We start from the raw sequence: 17536 nt of genomic DNA on the forward strand, positions 1-17536 counted from the left end.
TCTCAGCCTGAGGAAGAATCCCCATGACCATACAGTTATTGTTGGCTAAACCACAGCTGACATTGCCAGCACTTTCCCATGAATAGTATTTTTTTTTTGGTTGATGTATGACCTGTGAACAAATGATTACTTTTTGCCATAAATTCAATTGAGATGCATTTTTTGCCAGCATGTGTCTTTTTAGTTTTGTTATGATTTCATATCACATGTGATTTGAACTGATGTACTTTTTCTAAGTAGCTGTAGTTAACCAAACTAGATTTCTCTCTTGGATGGCTTCGCTGTAGTTCAGCTTCCCCAACACATGAATCAACACAGCTGTTTCTTTGTATAAACCGTACTTTCTGTCTCAAAACAGGATTTATCAAGTGACACGTGTTAAAAAGAAAAAGCAATAACCTCTTTTGCACGCTGTCACCTCTCTTCCAGATTCCTCTTGGTCTTCTCTTGTCTCATACTCTCGGTGTTTGCCACCATCAAAGAGTTCAAGAATAGCTCAGAGAGTGCCTTGTACATTCTGGTGGGTATCATTTCATTTACTGTAACACTCTCCTGCATATACATTCATGTTCACAAGGTTAACTCCGCTGTTTTGCTTCGTTCCTCAGGAAATTGTGACCATCGTGGTGTTTGGAGTGGAGTACATTGTCAGGATATGGGCTGCTGGCTGCTGCTGTCGATACAGAGGATGGAGAGGGAGGCTGAAATTTGCCAGAAAGCCTTTTTGTGTCATAGGTGAGAAAACATGGCCGGCTATCATTTCTTACACATTGTTTACTCAGAGCAACAAAACACAAGACACATTAACGTGTTTTTCCATTCCTTCCATTTTCACATGCTGGGAATATGTTAACCATCTTTGTTATGATTTCATGTGATTTTCAGCATTTTTTTTTTTTTGCTTGAGGTTATGCTGGAGACGAGGTGTAACCATAGAAACCTCACTGAAGATGTAACACTTCTAATACAAAGTACTTGGGGCAACCTTCAAATGAAAAGAAATATGATCCTCATTGCACACAGCGAACTGTTGGTAATTCAGTCTGACTCAATCAAGGATGTACTATCTCTGACTGTGTATTGCTTCTCTCTCCAGACATCATGGTACTGATCGCCTCAGTATCTGTACTGGCAGCAGGATCTCAGGGCAATGTTTTTGCCACCTCGGCCATCAGGAGTTTGAGATTCCTGCAGATCCTGCGCATGCTGCGTATGGACCGGCGTGGAGGCACCTGGAAGCTGCTCGGATCTGTAGTTTATGCCCACAGCAAGGTGATCCTCACATCATCTCCTTTGTTTCTTATTCTCTGGAGGTTCTCCAGGGGTTGACTTCTCCTTTACTGAAATGTGTGGTGTCTAAAACCACGGCTGATGTCCGCTTACATTCACTGGGAAGGTTTTTGATTAAAGGTCCCATATTTTACACTTCTCCTGTGTTTTGTTTGTAGTTTAAATATCCATAAGAAGATATATTTGTGGTTTCAAGTACCATAAACCATCTCAATGTAGTTTTACATCTCTGTAGCAACAACAGGTCGGTGAGCCAATCAGAAGAGAGAGAGCCTCTGAGCCTGTCTTCTGATACGCTGACTGATTGGTTAAGGTTACGGACAGTTACATGATCAAAGCTAACCTTTCCTTACTTCCTTACTAAGTTTTTTTTTTAAAACCAGTTTTTAACAGGAAAACATGTGGAGGAGGCCAAAATACTCTTTCCAGGTCTGAGTAGATTCTGCGAACAGTGACATCAACCTTCATAAACATGCTATAGCAGCCTGACTACTGCCACATCACCCAGGACATGGCTATATATGGGCATGCCAACAACAAAAAACAAAATGTGTACATTTTCTGTGTGAATACATGAAACAAATATATGAAAAAAAATGATGGTTGTTGCATTTTTGCTTCTTCAAGCTTGCATTATGTCATCACCTGTTACTTCCCTTAGCAGCGTCCTCTTTCCCTGGGATCATACTATCAAAGGTTAGATACGTTTTGCCTTTGTCCACATGAAGAATTGAATTTATTTGGCAACAAAATGATCAGGTATAACAGGTACTGGTAACTCTTTGTTTTCCACTGTGGCTCACTATTTTTAGTGGTGCCTCTGTCGCAGTGAGGAAACATATTTCTGAGTTTTATTCTAATGAGCTTGGAAATAGAAATATTTGCTTGCACTAATAAGCTGTGGAAATTTTCCAGAGCTGTGTGTGTGCGTGTCTGTATCCTTGTGCGTGATGTGGTGAGAAGGAGAGAGGACGTGTGTGTGTGTGTGTGTGTGTGTGTGTGTGTATGTGTGTGTGTGTGTGTGTGTGTGTGTGTGTGTAGCATGTGTGTGTAGCATGTGTGAAGCTGAGGGAAATAAAGACGTTTATGAAAATACTTGGTTTGCCACAGAGGGAGCGTGACTCACACAGTCACATTCAATATTATTACAGAATTACAATTTTAATCAATTCACAGGGGTTACATCAGAACTCTGCGAGGCACTGCAGATGACACTTTATTACTTTCCATTCCCTGATGCTTATTGTGTTGGTTTTCTCTGTAGGAGCTCATCACAGCGTGGTACATTGGCTTCCTGTGCCTGATCCTGGCTTCCTTCCTGGTCTACTCTGTGGAGAAGGAGTTAAATGACGAGTTTGAGACCTATGCTGACGCTCTTTGGTGGGGACTGGTAAGACTAATGTCTACAGTAACCACTTTACAGTTTTTAGAAGTACTAAAAACCATTGCATTGTGGGATGTCACGATACTGATTTGTACCATCTTTTCGCTAGATCACTCTCACTACCATTGGCTATGGTGATAAGGTTCCTAAGACCTGGTATGGACGCTTGCTGGCAGCCACATTCAGCATGATCGGGGTGGCCTTCTTTGCACTTCCTGCTGTGAGTATCAGGGCTCATTAGAGTACATTTGAAGTGCTGATTTCCAGAGCCTTATTTGTGTTTATTTTAGTCCCTATCCATCATGGTGTGGAGTGCTTATTGGTGCCGTGTCCCTGCTCTGCACCTCCTGGTGTCCAGTTCTATACTGGATTTCTATGGATGTTGCTCTTTGTTCCGTTGACCACCTCTTACGCTAACTGCTAGCTTTTCCTTTTGTGTATTCCAAACAAGGACATTTAACATGTCACATGCTACTTTATATTAATGCATAGCAAATTATGTTTTTAAAGCTGCACTAATCAGTATTTTTATGTTAACAATGGATCAAATCAAACTGTGTTATATGAAATGTGTTGCTCATAGTGACAGGTGATCTTCACTCTACAGTTCCCTTTAGTTTTATGAAGCATTGTAGCATCTTTCAGCTTATTGTTTTGGTTTTACTGGCCCACAACTTTCCTGTTCCAGTTCAGTCTCACAGCTCTTATCCACCACATTTGCAGCCCACCAATTGACAAAATTAAACAACCAGCTGGCGGGAAATAGTGGTGTCTTTTGTAGGGAAAGAGACATTTCCACCAGGAGTTTCTGGAGACAAAAACAAAGCTAAAAGAAGAGGTAATATTGGCTCTCACATTTGCCAAGTGAACAGAAACTTCCAAGTGGAAGTAAAGGAAGCTGATGCTGCTGTAGAGGCTGCTGCCTGAGAGAGAGTGAGGAGGTGAAGGAGTGGTCTTTTTTAGGTTCATCAGGTGCCACTGGTCGGACAGGAAGAGGTCATTGATTGATTTGGGAGCTTCCTCAAACGATTAACAAAGGGCAGGTACACAGGAACATGCCACACAGCACATTACATTTTTTATAAAGGACGAGTGCTGAGTAAAGATATAGAGCAAGAACAGGCAAACTATTTGAGTTTTGAATCACAGCAGGGAAAGCACAGGTTGAACTAATAACATTAACGATCATGGCTCAGTTAAATTTAATTTTCTCAGTGAGCACCATTGTTAATGTTATCAATTACACCTGTACTTTTCCTGCAATGAAATATCTGCTGTGACAAAAAAAAAAAATGTATTGGAAAAGGATGTGCAGAACTTTTATACAGCTTAGTATATCAGCCACCTCATAATTTTCAGTCTTTTATGATCCTACTCTAGTCACTCAGAAAAGAAAGCACTCTAAATGAGCCATTCTGTTACATTACATCAGTCCTCTGTGGCGCTGTGTGCTAAAAGCTTCCTCTGAGTCCACAAAGATTCTGCTCTTCATCTGTTTACATTCTTTCATCTTATGATGCTGTGACTCCAGTCCTTGATGTAATGTCCGTTGCTGTTAAATGTTCGGCGTTTCAGCTGATATATCTGAAGATGTCAGACTCAGCAGTAAGTTTTGAGTTAGCAGCTTAGACCTGTTTAGTCTATCACACACATAAAAAAAAACAAAAAAAAAAAACTGGATTGCTGTATCAGCTCTCAGCTAACAGGAAACAGTCACAATGTTTTGCCCCATTAACACCTGATGGCTTTGGAGGAAATCAGCATTCTGTCACATTTCTATTACCTGGAGGTTTTGCAGACATGTGAAAATCTGTGATATCGCCACTTCACTGGACGTTTTTTCTTGGATGGGTTCACTGAACTTTACAAGGTGTAGCAGGAGACAGCTTGCTGTTGTTGCAATTCTAACTTCTGGCCAGTAGAGGTCAATAAAGGTCACTGATAATTTTATGCTGTTTACTCACTCTAACTCTGTGTAGGGCATCCTGGGTTCTGGCTTTGCCCTCAAAGTCCAGGAGCAACACAGGCAAAAACATTTTGAGAAGAGACGCAACCCTGCAGCAGGCCTCATCCAGGTATATGTGTAGGATAAACTGTATGATAACATCACCATGAGCCATTTTTTTCTTATAACAGATAATCTCTGTTTTGCTCTGCTGAGAAAAAAGATAAAGGGACTTTTGTATTTCTCCATCCAGGCTGCTTGGAGGTTTTATGCTACCAACCTTTCCCGTACAGATCTGCTGTGCACTTGGGATTTTTATGAGCAGACTGTAGCTATCCCAATGTACAGGTAAGTGATACAGCTGGCAGAATAATGCTGTACATTATTCAGCATTTCCAATAAATACAACTGTTTACCCGTATCACATTCTGCCATGTTTCTTAAAACCGGGAATCCCAGGGGACAAGTGAACCTCCAGAAAATCCTCCGCTCATTGTATTCAAAACTCCTCTGTTGAATCGGATTGCTGCTGTCTGTTGTGAAGAATCACACACTGAGCTTTTCACTTTCTGCCTCAATAAGGGTAATTTTACAGCGGATGAGGCTGGAGTCTTGGCAGTGGCACCAAAGCCCCTTTGAAATGCTTTTCAAAAGACAAACACTGCCAGTGGCTACTTTGTAAAATTAACCACTTATTTTGCCGTGCAGCTGTATGAATCAGCAAATATCGGTGCAGATTTCTGACCTTATGTGTCTAGAAGTAGAAGTTTGCTGCTTGTCGGTTCCATTTGGAAACGACTTCATGTTTGGTTTCATTCCAGTCGTAATTTGAGGTGAAAGGGTGATAACCAGCACAACAGAAAAATGCCAAACAAAATGGAATTAGCCTTAAAGTGCCCAACGGCAAGTTTTAACCTTTTAACGATGAGTTGGTGAAAAGGTCTCAACAGAATGACAAAATGCTCTTCTGTCTTTTCTCAGGCTTATTCCACCCCTGAATCAGCTGGACCTGCTGAGGAATCTGAAGGGCAAGTCATTCAGGTATCAACGTGACAGTCAGCAAGCATGACCTCATGACAATATTGATATCAGGATGCTGATAATGTGTATAAGTGAGATGATAATAGTGATTAAACAGTGAAGCAAGAAAAAAAGAAAGAAAGAATTTGCCATCCATAAAGCTGCACTAATCAATATTATTACATTAACAAGGCTCGAACAACTTTGTGTAATGTGAAAGGTTTCAGTTGAAGTAACAACCCCAGAGAACGTTATCACTCAACAAGCAGCAGGCAACCAATCAAAACACAACCTGCGACCATGACACTGGCGGACAACGTAATAAGGCTGAAGATCCAATTTAACTTCACGAGAATTGGTGATGAACCAAAACCAAAACAGACGCCATGTTGCCAGATATCTGACTCTTGTTAAGTGTTGGTCAAGAGGCCACAAAACCTTAATTGCATAATTGATTTATGCAGCTTTAAAGTGACTTTAATCAATATTTTTCAACTCTGTAGGTTATAGTGAAATCGAGAATCATCACCTGATTCTCCACTTCCCCTCAGCTTCACAGAGCCTTACAGCTTCCTCCATCGTTTCCGTTTTCCGACACACACTCTCACAGCTCTCTTAGTACCACGTTTGAACGCAGCAGATGGCTGTTTATACATAAAGGTAATGATGAACATACACGACCTGTTCAGCACCAAACATCAGACAGACAAAGCTAGCTCCTGGCTGGTGAACACAGTGGACGCATTTACCTGCCAAAGAGCCAGGTATTTGGGAAACAAATGAGAGTGAATATTGGACTTGCATTCATCACATGGACACAAACTCAATCTCAAATGAATGCTTATGTTGCTCAGTATCTGCTGAATGTGCAAGTAGGCAACTGTTTGCTGAGAGATTCCACCATTTCAACATAAAAGGTGTAATGCTCACAGCTTGTTTCCACTGCCCCCAAGTGGCCAAAATTTAAGTCTCTGCAGGTTTGTGACTCCAGTGACTTAATACTGTTTTCTCTCTCGCTTGAAAAGTGATCCTCAATGCTAATCCAGCTTAACCCTAAAAAACATGGAGCAGTGTCGATTATAAAATACAGTATAATACATGACTGATCTGCACTGTGTGTAACCGTGTGTGTCCTCTCTCCTCACAGGAAGGAGTCTCAGACAGAAACCTCTCCCAGGTCTGTAATGTGATTGGTTTTTATCTCTCTTCACCTCCCTTTGGCTTCTCTTCAATTCTGCTCTTAGCTGCTGCTAAGGCACTCTTCTTGGGGGAGTGTGTGTGTACCCTATATTTGTGCGTGAGCGCGTTTGTGTGTTGGGGGTTACTGTAAGTCCTGATGTGAGTCAGACATGGAAGTGGCTGCGTGTTAAGTGCCTCCTTCAAGAACGGTCATGCTGCATTTGCTCACATGGTGCTCAAAGATCAGCTCACTTTGGCCTCACTCCTGGCGGCTTTATTAAAGATTCACCAATAAGCTGGTCTTTGATACTCTAGCTTTCAGCATCACCTCAGGAAAAAAGTTGATTTTGAACACTTTAAGAGCCTTGCTTGACTTATATCACACTGTTTTTGACGAAAGAAACAAGTGTAATTATTGACAATGTAGTAACACTTTATCATGACTTAGTCCTTTGTAAGCCATTTGCACATTTTGTGTTTAAGTATCATATAAATCAGCTGTAAATCAGCCATAAAATCATTAGAAAGATACAAAAAGGCATTTACATTCATTCCCTTACACGAACGGCAAAGACATTTAACTATTTCTAAATGTTCATCTACAATATGACTGACACACAGGCTGCAAATGAATTATAAAATTTAGTTAGAATAAAGTGTTACCTGCATCACAGTATGGCACACACTGCTGTTTTTGTGACTGTATCCACTGCTATTTTATCTTTTTGTGTCTCCTCTACTGCCCACCACTCCAGTAATGAAAATGCACACAAAGACAGACTTTGCGGGTGCTGTCCGAGAACTATTAGGTATAGTTGCTGCACAGATACTAACAACTGCACTGCAAGTCTGTGTGTCCCCATCCATTCCTACCTCTGTTCCTCTTCAGAAGTACAGTAAAGGTAGAGGAAATCACAGAATAAGGACATTTTTAGATAATATGTCACTCTGTGAACGATAAAATCTGACTAGTTTACTTTTTATAGGGTAGCACAGCTCTGTCAATGATGTGTACATGAAAAGTTTTATGCTTAAAATAAACACAAGAGCTAATCTGCCCACATCTTTTACCTTTTCGTCAGAATAAAGGCGGATTTACATGTTTGTTTACCGTCCTGTCACAGTTGATTTATGGTTTCTGTTTAGTAATGTCTTTATGCAGTTGATTTGCTTGCTGCCTTTTTTTGCTTAATCAGCATTTATAAACTTCTGTTCAGCAGGCAAGGTGCATATCGCTGAGTACGTAGCAATGCGTTTCCTTTGATCGATTCCTGTGTATGAGGCGGAGCAAACAGTATGATGGTGAATTATTTTGCATGATTTGTGTTCACTTTCTGCCTAAAGTGAGACCATAGCTTTTCCTTTTGAGACGTGCAGTATCATTTTGCTTCCCATGCATGCTTGCTCGTAGCTTCCTGCTGCTTGCCTGACCCACTGAATGCTCTACTATGTTCGTATGTGGACATGGCTCCTGCTGCTGTAGGACATTGCCCATTTTGCATTTCTGCTGAGGTAAGATTTATTATCACATCGGTGCTGAATTCTACTAATTCCCAAGATTACACTTAAAACAGCAAAAAAGTAGGATAAAGACGTTTAGTTACAGATAGTTATTCACTTTCATTCAATGAAGCTGCAAAACAAAAGCAACAAAAAACAAAAAAATTACATTGGTTAAATATCGGTTCTCATTACTTGCTCTCTGTAGTCGGAAGGCCAGCCTCAAGGACAAGGTGTTTCCCAGTCCTTCCAAGGCTCCCATAGCCAAGGGGAAGGTCCAGTCTCCAGGGCCAGAGGAGGGGGCTGAAGCAAGTCCCAGCAAGGTCACCAAGAGCTGGAGCTTCAATGAGAAGAACAGAGGGCCGAAGCACGCCTTCAGAGCCCGCGGCACCACTTCACGCCAAAACTCAGAGGGTGAGGGAACTCCACACAGTACAGAGCAACATCTGAGCACATTAATAAACAGCCAACTGTTGATAGTAAAATAAATTATTCGCTCTCTAACTGTGTTCAAGGTGAAACGTGTCTGACACAGTATTTAAACCATAACAAAACAATAAACTGCAGAGAAACTCAAAATACTACTTACGTAGATTTAAGATCCCTGTATGGTATATGAGAAGCTATATGAAGCTACAGCCAAGAGTTATCTTAGCTTAGCATAGAGATTGGAACTAGGGGTAAACAGCTAGCCTGTCCAAAGGTAAAAGAAAATACACCTAGCACCTGTAAAACTAGCTAAGATCAAATTTTTAGGAGTTTGTTTTTTTTTTACATTGGACAGAGGCAGGTTAACTGTTTCTTCATGCTTCTAGTCTGCTTCTAGTTATGTTAAGCTAAGCTAACCAGATGCTTGTTATATTAAGATAAGCTAATCAGATGTTAGTTATGTTAAATTAAGATAACCAGATGCTAGTTATGTTAATCTAAGCTAACCAGATGTTACTTAGGCTAAAATAAGATAGCCAGGCACTTATTATGTTAAGCTAAGCTAACCAGATGGCAGTTATATTAATCTAAGATAACCAGATGTTAGTTAGGCTAAAATAAGATAGCCAGATGCTTATTATATTAAGCTAAGCTAACCAGATGCTGGCCACACATTTAGTGTACAGATATGGGAGTGGTATGTTACTCTCAGGAAGAATGCAAAAGTCAGTTTTTCAATTGTTATGAAATTCACGGCTTGTTCGTAATGTTTCATAATAGAATAGCAACAGAAGTGAGTTGCTATTTTACTGTTAGTTTTCCTGTGGTCAGAGGGAAAACCTGTGTCAATGTATATCAGAGCTACACAGCAACAAGCCTTTATAATAGGCTAATAATAGTCAAAAATCTTGGCACAAACAGCTTCTCAATGCTGTTTTCCAAAGATCTACAGCTCATTAATGAGACTGTATACACTACAGTAGTTTACGTGACTAATGTTAAATTGTTAAAAGTAGATCTTTCAATAGTTCCATGAACTTAGTTGATGTGGAAGAATACACACTAGAGCTCTGTGTAGCATCTGTGCCAGCTCAACACTCATCATCTGTGAAGGAGGGTGTTGATGGCCTTTAATTAATTGCAGTCAAGCTTCTTAAAGATGCAGTAACTGGGCAGACTGTGCAGGTAAAGTTGCTATAGTTTCTCCTGCATGAGTTCAAACACATGAGGAAGAAACTGAGATTTTGTTGACACACCAAAGCCAACATTTCAACTTTATGCTGGGGAGACAGAGGACTGTTTGGTTTGGACGTTAGTATCCAGCTATCATTTATTTGCTGGACAGCCCAACTGCATCCATATGTCATCCAGGCCACTGTATCACTATCAACAAATATATTTCTCTCCTTCACCATTTCTTTGCCTTTTTGTTAAGCAGTTTAAACCAATTCTCATTAGTTGTTTTTCTTCTTCCGCTTCATGGCATGTTAAAGTGCTGATTGAAATGCAGGACGAAGACTTTGGACTGAAGAGTTCTCCAGGTTAGACAAGTCATCACGACATGTCTTCAGTATAGACTGTAAGATACTCTGTAATGTTTAGAAGTATAGTTCACCATATACTATAAAGCTTTAAGTAACATATATGTAGCTGTTAGCGTCAATGTCAGAGAAGAGAGACCAGCCTTTTCAAACATGAACTAGAAACCATTCAGTGGACTCCACAAGTTCCCATGTTTGGAATTGATTTGTCTGCCATTGTCATCCTGCTAGAATCCATAACAAATCTTTTTCCATGTCTCTCCTCTCTCTCTTTTTGCAGCAATTGAAGGTTTAATAAGTAAGACATTGGGATATTTTGTTGGTTGTTGGGGAAATAATCAAAAGACAAGTTAGCTTCACCAGTCTGAGAAACCTGCATGCTGAAATCTACTGAGATTTGTTCACTTGACATGAACCCTTTTTGGATTTTTCTGATATGAGTCCCCCTCCCCCCTCCCCGTGATGACTGAAGGCTCTGAAGCATGAGAATAGCCAAGAACAAGCATGTAATGATTCAAGTATCCATTAGGATTGTAAGAACGCCATACAAATACATATTTGATTACAGTAGCCGTACTGTAGAAGGTAATCCTGGGTTCAAGTCAAGTGGAGCTGAGATAATCCAAAATTGACCCAGAAACAAACTGCCCAAAATCCCCTGCTTTACGTTGCATGAAGACACCTCACTTTCCCTACCAGATTCTCATCTAATATCTGATCAGCAGTGATTAGGCCTTAACACCTTTGCCTGTATGCACTATGCTTCAAAATCCATAGATTAGCCTTCTGGCTAAACTAAACATGCTAGTTATGATGCTAATCTTCACTGTAATTGGTGGTGGGAAGAGAGTACTTGTCATTAAAGGTTTCAATAAAGCTTTATCCCATCAGCACTATCCTTCAATTCTGCACCAAGTCTTTTTTTTCTCCGTTGGTCCACAAAGCTCGCTCACTACGCTCACAAACTGGCTAACTGGCTTGAAACCAACTTGGTAATTGAATTTTTGCACCTTCAAAGCTCAAAGCAAGAGCTCTGCTTTGCTTCTGTTGATGACGCTGGCCTCGTGGAGGCCGGCGAAATATTCTTTAAGAGTGTCCTTGTCTTTGCTCTGTAGAGGCGAGCCTCCCAGGAGAGGAAATTGGTGACGATAAGAGCTGCCACTGTGAGTTTCTTACCCAAGAATTACCTCCGGGATTGAAGGTTGCAATAAGGGCAATCTGGTAAGGCTTCGCTTTGCTCTGCAATTTTTATGGTTCTGTAATGTTTATTTCACTCATGGATGACAATTGTGATTTGGGCTCGATAGTTTAGGAGAATAGGTTATCTGTAATCTGTAATAATGACACTGTACTTAAGATGTTAATAACCGATGGACATGGAGACATCATTTAAAAAGAAAATATTTTAAGTAACCCTCCAGGTTATCTCCAAATAGGGTGGTGTACATAATCTGGCTAACCTGCTGTCCTATTTACAACCTGTATTATTTTGTGTAGCATTTCCCAAGATCTCAGTTTGCACTTTTATGAGTTCAGTGTCATCATAACAACCAATATGGCCAAAACCGAACAATAATAAACACGACTATAACAACTATTAAAACAAGGTTGAGCATGGAAGTTCTTCTTGCTTTTAAAAACAGTTGTTTGATAATATACTGTTAACTCACAAAACAGTAAAGTTATAATAAATTACCATTTCAACTCAAAACAGTTTTTCTCATCTACTGTGTCAAGTTGTTATAATAGCCCTTTTTCTCAGAGGACACTTGTCACAGTGGGAAAAGCACAATAGTGTGAATACATTTTTTTTTAAAAAAACACTGCTGTGCATTGTGTGTGAAAATAACATGTCCTCCTTCAGCATCATGAGGTTTCTGGTGTCAAAGAGGAGGTTCAAAGAGAGCTTGCGGCCTTACGATGTCATGGATGTGATCGAGCAGTACTCTGCAGGTCACCTGGACATGCTGTCTCGCATTAAGAACCTGCAGACCAGGCAAGTGCACGTTCACTCCACAGTATAATTTAGCTACTTTAAATATGAGCCACATTAAGTTTTTTAAAAGTAGTTTCAGATGCTGTTGTTTGAGCGTAAATGTCAGGATGGATGTATGGAAGCATTTTCAAAGTTATTTCTATAGTGCAATGATTAGTTTAAATTCAGTGTTGTGTTGGAGATATGTGATGTTTGTGGTGTCGCTGGATACACACATGTTGTGACACGCGAGTCATTGATCTGCCTGTTTCATTTGTCCAGCTACATGTGTTGTATTCAGATCTCGGTTTTATATCAGTAAACTTAATCAAAATACGATTCACTCTTCCAGCTCTGAATGCGTCTCAGATTCATTTTAGAAAATAACATTGATGTATAATTCATATTGTTTTCTATATCAGTTTTCCCTCCCACAAATTAGTTCCTCCCATCTTAACCCCCTCTAAAGGTCTAACATGTAGGATAAATATATTCCAACAGTGAAATACGTACACTTTTCATCCACGAAGCAAGTCAGACTCACCGTATGTCATGGGTGTGTGGAATATATTGAGACTTCTTCTCCATAGCTGATGTGATTCCCACGTTGCTTCATTTTGCATTGCACTCATATCGTCTCTGTGTGCCTTGCCAGGATAGATATGATTGTGGGGCCCCCTCCCCCTTCAACACCTCGCCATAAGAAGTCCACTGAAGGTCCTAGGTTAGGTTAATAGACTGCACCTCTAGAATGACCATTTTACCAGCATTATGCTCCTTATACCATAGACAAAATATTGAAGCAGTTACATGCTACCTTATTATTTTTGATTGACGGCACCCCTTTTGAGTTTAAGCCAAGTGACTTGGCTCATTGAGCCGGAGAAAAGGTGACACGATTTTGTAACAAATCAAGAAAAATTGTTTGATAAAATGTTTTATATGCAACATCTTCAGGATGTTGTGTCCCAGTTGTATCTCTTTATGTCACATTATATCAGCTGCTACCAAGAAAAAGTGAAACATCCCGTGTCTTTCTCACTGAATGTTAATGAGCCATGTCATATGGCCTCACTCAACAGGGGTTTGACAGTGCTAGATGCTTGCTCTCATACTGGAGAGACACAGGGAGAGCTCCCCCATCAGGATGCAATGGAAATGAAGCATGAAGCACAACAGAAGCATGCCAAGTGATGCATTTTGACCATAGACAAAAAGACCCCTCGTCACACTTTGTTTCGTTCAAGACTGCCTAATCTCATAATGCATGCACCCACACCGTCCACCTGAGATCAATTCTCTCTCAGTGTTAGGCCATCATTCATTCACTCAAAGCACATTAATTTGTAGTTTAGCAAGTATCATCAACATAAATGCTTTCTTTACTTATTTCCCATATTAAAGTAATTCACATTATAGCATCATGAACTTTCTTAAGTAAAAAATAAAATATGTCCTTTGTGGCAGAACAGTGTTTTTTTTTTATTTATTTATTTATTATTAATCTCAGATATTACATTTCTCAAATGCTAGAGTTGACCAGATAGTTGGTAAAGGTCCTAAAGCTGAAGGAGAGGCTGCAGAGGACCAGAGCATGATGGGACGTCTGGTCAAAGTGGAGAAACAGGTAGGAATGTTTCACCCAGGTCTGTAAAAGTTGGTTCGCACCGAGATCAAAATTGTATGTTTTTCTGATGATCAATATATTTTAACTCTGGTAAAGGAGCACCAACCATTGTGTGTTTTTTTCTCTTTCCCTACAGGTGGTCTGTATGGACAGGAAACTTGATTTCCTGGTCAATGTGTATGTGCAGCGTATGGGCATCCCTCGCTCTGAGACAGAGGCCTTTTTCAACTCCAAAGAGCCGTATCCAGCCCCGCCTTACCACAGCCCAGAGGAGAGCAAGGAGGAAAAGGAGGGAAAAGAGGAGGTGAAGGAGGAAAAGGAGGTGAAGACATGCTCTGCTGCAGATATCCCGTGCTCTGATGTGTCGGTGGAAAAGAGAGATCCTTTACTGGGTCGGTCCGTGGCGAGATCGGTGGGTACTCCCTCCGGCAGCAACAGCCGCCCTTCTACCTCTTGGCAGCACCAACTGCAGCACCCCCTGAGCCAGCCTGCCTGGAACAGCAGCGTGGCCAACACCCCTTCACCGGTCGGTGGCAGCGGCGAGCACTCACCCACCCTGTTCCGCCTTCCTCCTCCGCCCGCTCCGGTTCACGACCGGTCCTCTTCCGCCCTGGGTGGCAACAGCAGAGAGAGCGGCTCCCAGAGCAGGAGGCGCCACAGGAGGCAGAGGTATCAGCAGGATGCCACCGCCGTGGAGAGCGACACCTCTCTCTCCATCCCGTCTGTTGACCACGAGGAGCTTGAGCGCTCCTTCAGCGGCTTCAGCATCTCCCAGGCCAAGGAGGACTTCTTTGGGCCTTCTTTCTTTACGGGCTCCGGAGGGGCAGCCGGTGCAGGGACTGAAGCTGGACATTCACTCTGTGCCAGAGTCAGACCCTTCATAGCAGAGGGCGAATCAGACACAGACTCTGACCTCTACGCTCCCTCGCCTCTGTCCTTCACCGGAGAGGTCACCTGTGGAGAGAGGGGATGGCCAGGACTGAAGTAGGTCAGGAAGGACTGCTCTGCCTGGTGGAGAGGGATTCATGGTGAAAGAGGTCGGTGCTGCACTTGCCAACAGGAGACCTACCATGAGACTGTGTAGCCAACTGACTGACTGTTGTTGCTGATGATTAAATTACAGACTATTTTAGGTTACGTGAATGGGTATGATTAGCTATTTATTGCAGAGGATGGTGAAAATACGTTCTTATAAAAACAACGGGATTGTCCTTTATCACCTTTTATGTTTGTGATGTTGCACTTTACAAGCAATGCTTAGTTACAGTTGTGTTGTATTCATCGAGATCTTGATTAAATCGAAAAACTAGCTGTTTAAGGACACTTCTTTAACTTAGTTGAGAACATGTTTTTGTTGTATTAGTGATGACAGATACATGTGTGAGAGTGTGATGTAAGGCACTTGATTTTTTGCATTGAAACTGACATTGATTTGTATCAAACAAAGAAGAACGTCACTTTGCTTTCTTTTATGAGTAGTGGGTGCATTTCGGCACGTCTTCGTTAAACACTGCCCACTAACTTTGAAAACATAGTGGCAGTTAGTAAAGCTGCAAAGATCGTTGAAGTCCTATCATGTGGTTAGCATAGTGTCTTGATAACTTCTATACCTTTGAATGACTTGAGGTGTTATGATGCCAAAATCTTAGCTATGATAATCAATTAGATTCTTGCAGTGAAAAAAAACAAACAAAAAAAAAACAGTGCTTGCTTTTCAGCATCATTAATTCAGCCTGGTGTTTACTGAATACTACAGAAGAACTCCCCTCAGAGTATTGCAGATACTTCCCCATCAATAAACCACTGAACTTCCTGCATGGCATGTTAAATGGTTGATTTAAGGACCGTGTTAAGCAGGCTACAAAACCAGAGAAACAGTGGCAAAAAGTCAGCACAAAAACTCAGTGAGTGTTTTTTTCTTCTGTACAGACAAACAGCAGTGAATAAAACATGAAAATGTGCATGCATGACTGGTTTCAAGCTACAACGTGTTAATTTTTAAGGAGCTTTTTGCTTGAATTCCAATCATGTAAACGCAGCCTGAGCTTGCTGAGATCAACAGCTGTTCTTTTCTTGGCAAATATGTCTTTAAATTATGTACACATCCAATACAAAGGCAGATGTTTATTACCACATACTGTATGTATGGAATCAATATGGACATTAGCTCATACATTTTGTGTTGTTATGACACAACATGCGGTGCTGAGGTTGGACTGAGTCCATCTTATGGGACACTTGCTACTCAGACATGATGGTATTTAGCCTGCAATGTCAATCATTTCTCTGCAGCTCTTGTCAGTTCTGCACTAAATGAGATGCAGCAATAAGAAGCAAGCAAGGCAATCAAGAACCATCCTTTACAATCATCGACATAGCCTTAATTTTCACACCCAAATGTGTTGTTTTATAATCAAACAAATCAGCAAATTCATTCTTAACATTTAATAAAAGTAGTGCAAGTACTATTTCAGGTGTTATATAGGATGGGGGGGTGGGGGGTGGGGGGTACGGCCAGAGAGCATATGTTCCAGGTCACAAATTTAGCCACTGTTAATGCTAAAAGCATGGGATTCATAGAGACATCTAAAGCATGAACAGTTCTTGTTAAAAACTAACCCAATCACAGCAAATCAACTCCAACATTTTAACATTAACACTAACATGTGGACGTGATAACAGGGGAAACATCATTTAGTAGAAACTGTCACATGCGATTCATATTTTTCTGAAAAGAAGAAACAAAACCTGCTGCCATTTTTTTCCCCCACACAGCCCAAACAAAGGGCCTGTATGATTTTACATGACACAGTAGCTCTTAGTTCAGCACCATCATGTAACTGCACCTTCTTCAATAATAAAACTTTGTACATCACTGAACAGCACACCTTTGGTCATTTTTTCAGTTCTGTGTCAATAGAGCAACACTGAGGTGTTCAGCTGTGAGAAGGGTAACTACAGTGAGTTGTAATGATGGCCATCTTTCACTAGATGGCGATCAAGAACTTAATTTGAGTGGATGCTTATGAAAACAGGCATGTGGGGATAGAGAGATAGATAGAGAGATAGATAGATAGATAGATATATAGATAATCACTCAAAATGGGAAGATCATTTCTTTTTGGACCTTGCTTAGGAAAGGGACATCCCAAAAAAAACACAACCGGAGGCACTAACACTAAGATTTGCTTTCAGGTGTCCAACCCAACAGTCGACACACAACTCCAGACCAAAGGTATACACAAGAGCATACGGCCTGTTCACGTACATTTAGCCATGTGGTGTAAATTAAACCATTCTCTACGTCAGCAAAAAAGTAGATTTACACATTGCTATTGCCTGACAGATTTTATTTAACAACCTATTTAACAACCATTGGTGATTGTAAATGAAACAGCGTGTGCCTCATGCTAAACCCTAGGTCAGCCAATTTGTTAAGTGTTGTGGAGCCAGGATTTTAGTTGAAAGGGTGATACAAATAGGAATTGATTGGCTCATTAATAAAAGTCAGATGATTGCAACACAGTACGTGAGGCTTATTCACTCTCGGGGGTATACACAAGAGCATACGTACACGTACATTTAGCCATGTGGTGTAAATTAAACCATTCTCTACGTCAGCAAAAAAGTAGATTTACACATTGCT

General features: G+C 40.9%; 1 protein-coding gene across 1 annotated transcript; it reads left to right on the top strand.

Annotated features, from left to right (window-relative positions):
- Nucleotides 1-429: 429 nt before the first annotated feature.
- On the top strand, nucleotides 430-14878 carry LOC111655266 (potassium voltage-gated channel subfamily KQT member 2-like; the record flags this gene model as incomplete). The annotated part of the gene is made up of 16 exons (XM_023406598.2): nucleotides 430-520; nucleotides 609-735; nucleotides 1097-1272; nucleotides 2555-2680; nucleotides 2784-2894; nucleotides 4654-4749; nucleotides 4873-4967; nucleotides 5601-5660; nucleotides 6787-6816; nucleotides 7574-7627; nucleotides 8527-8732; nucleotides 10569-10586; nucleotides 11404-11509; nucleotides 12153-12284; nucleotides 13797-13890; nucleotides 14027-14878. Coding segments are annotated over 16 exons (2374 nt in total), but the record flags the coding sequence as incomplete, so codon positions are not given.
- Nucleotides 14879-17536: the final 2658 nt, after the last annotated feature.

The sequence above is a fragment of the Seriola lalandi genome, unplaced genomic scaffold (genome assembly GCF_002814215.2).
Source record: "Seriola lalandi dorsalis isolate HSWRI2012SDOR001 ecotype SW California unplaced genomic scaffold, Sedor1 jcf7180002054312, whole genome shotgun sequence".
Classification (NCBI taxonomy): domain Eukaryota; kingdom Metazoa; phylum Chordata; class Actinopteri; order Carangiformes; family Carangidae; genus Seriola; species Seriola lalandi.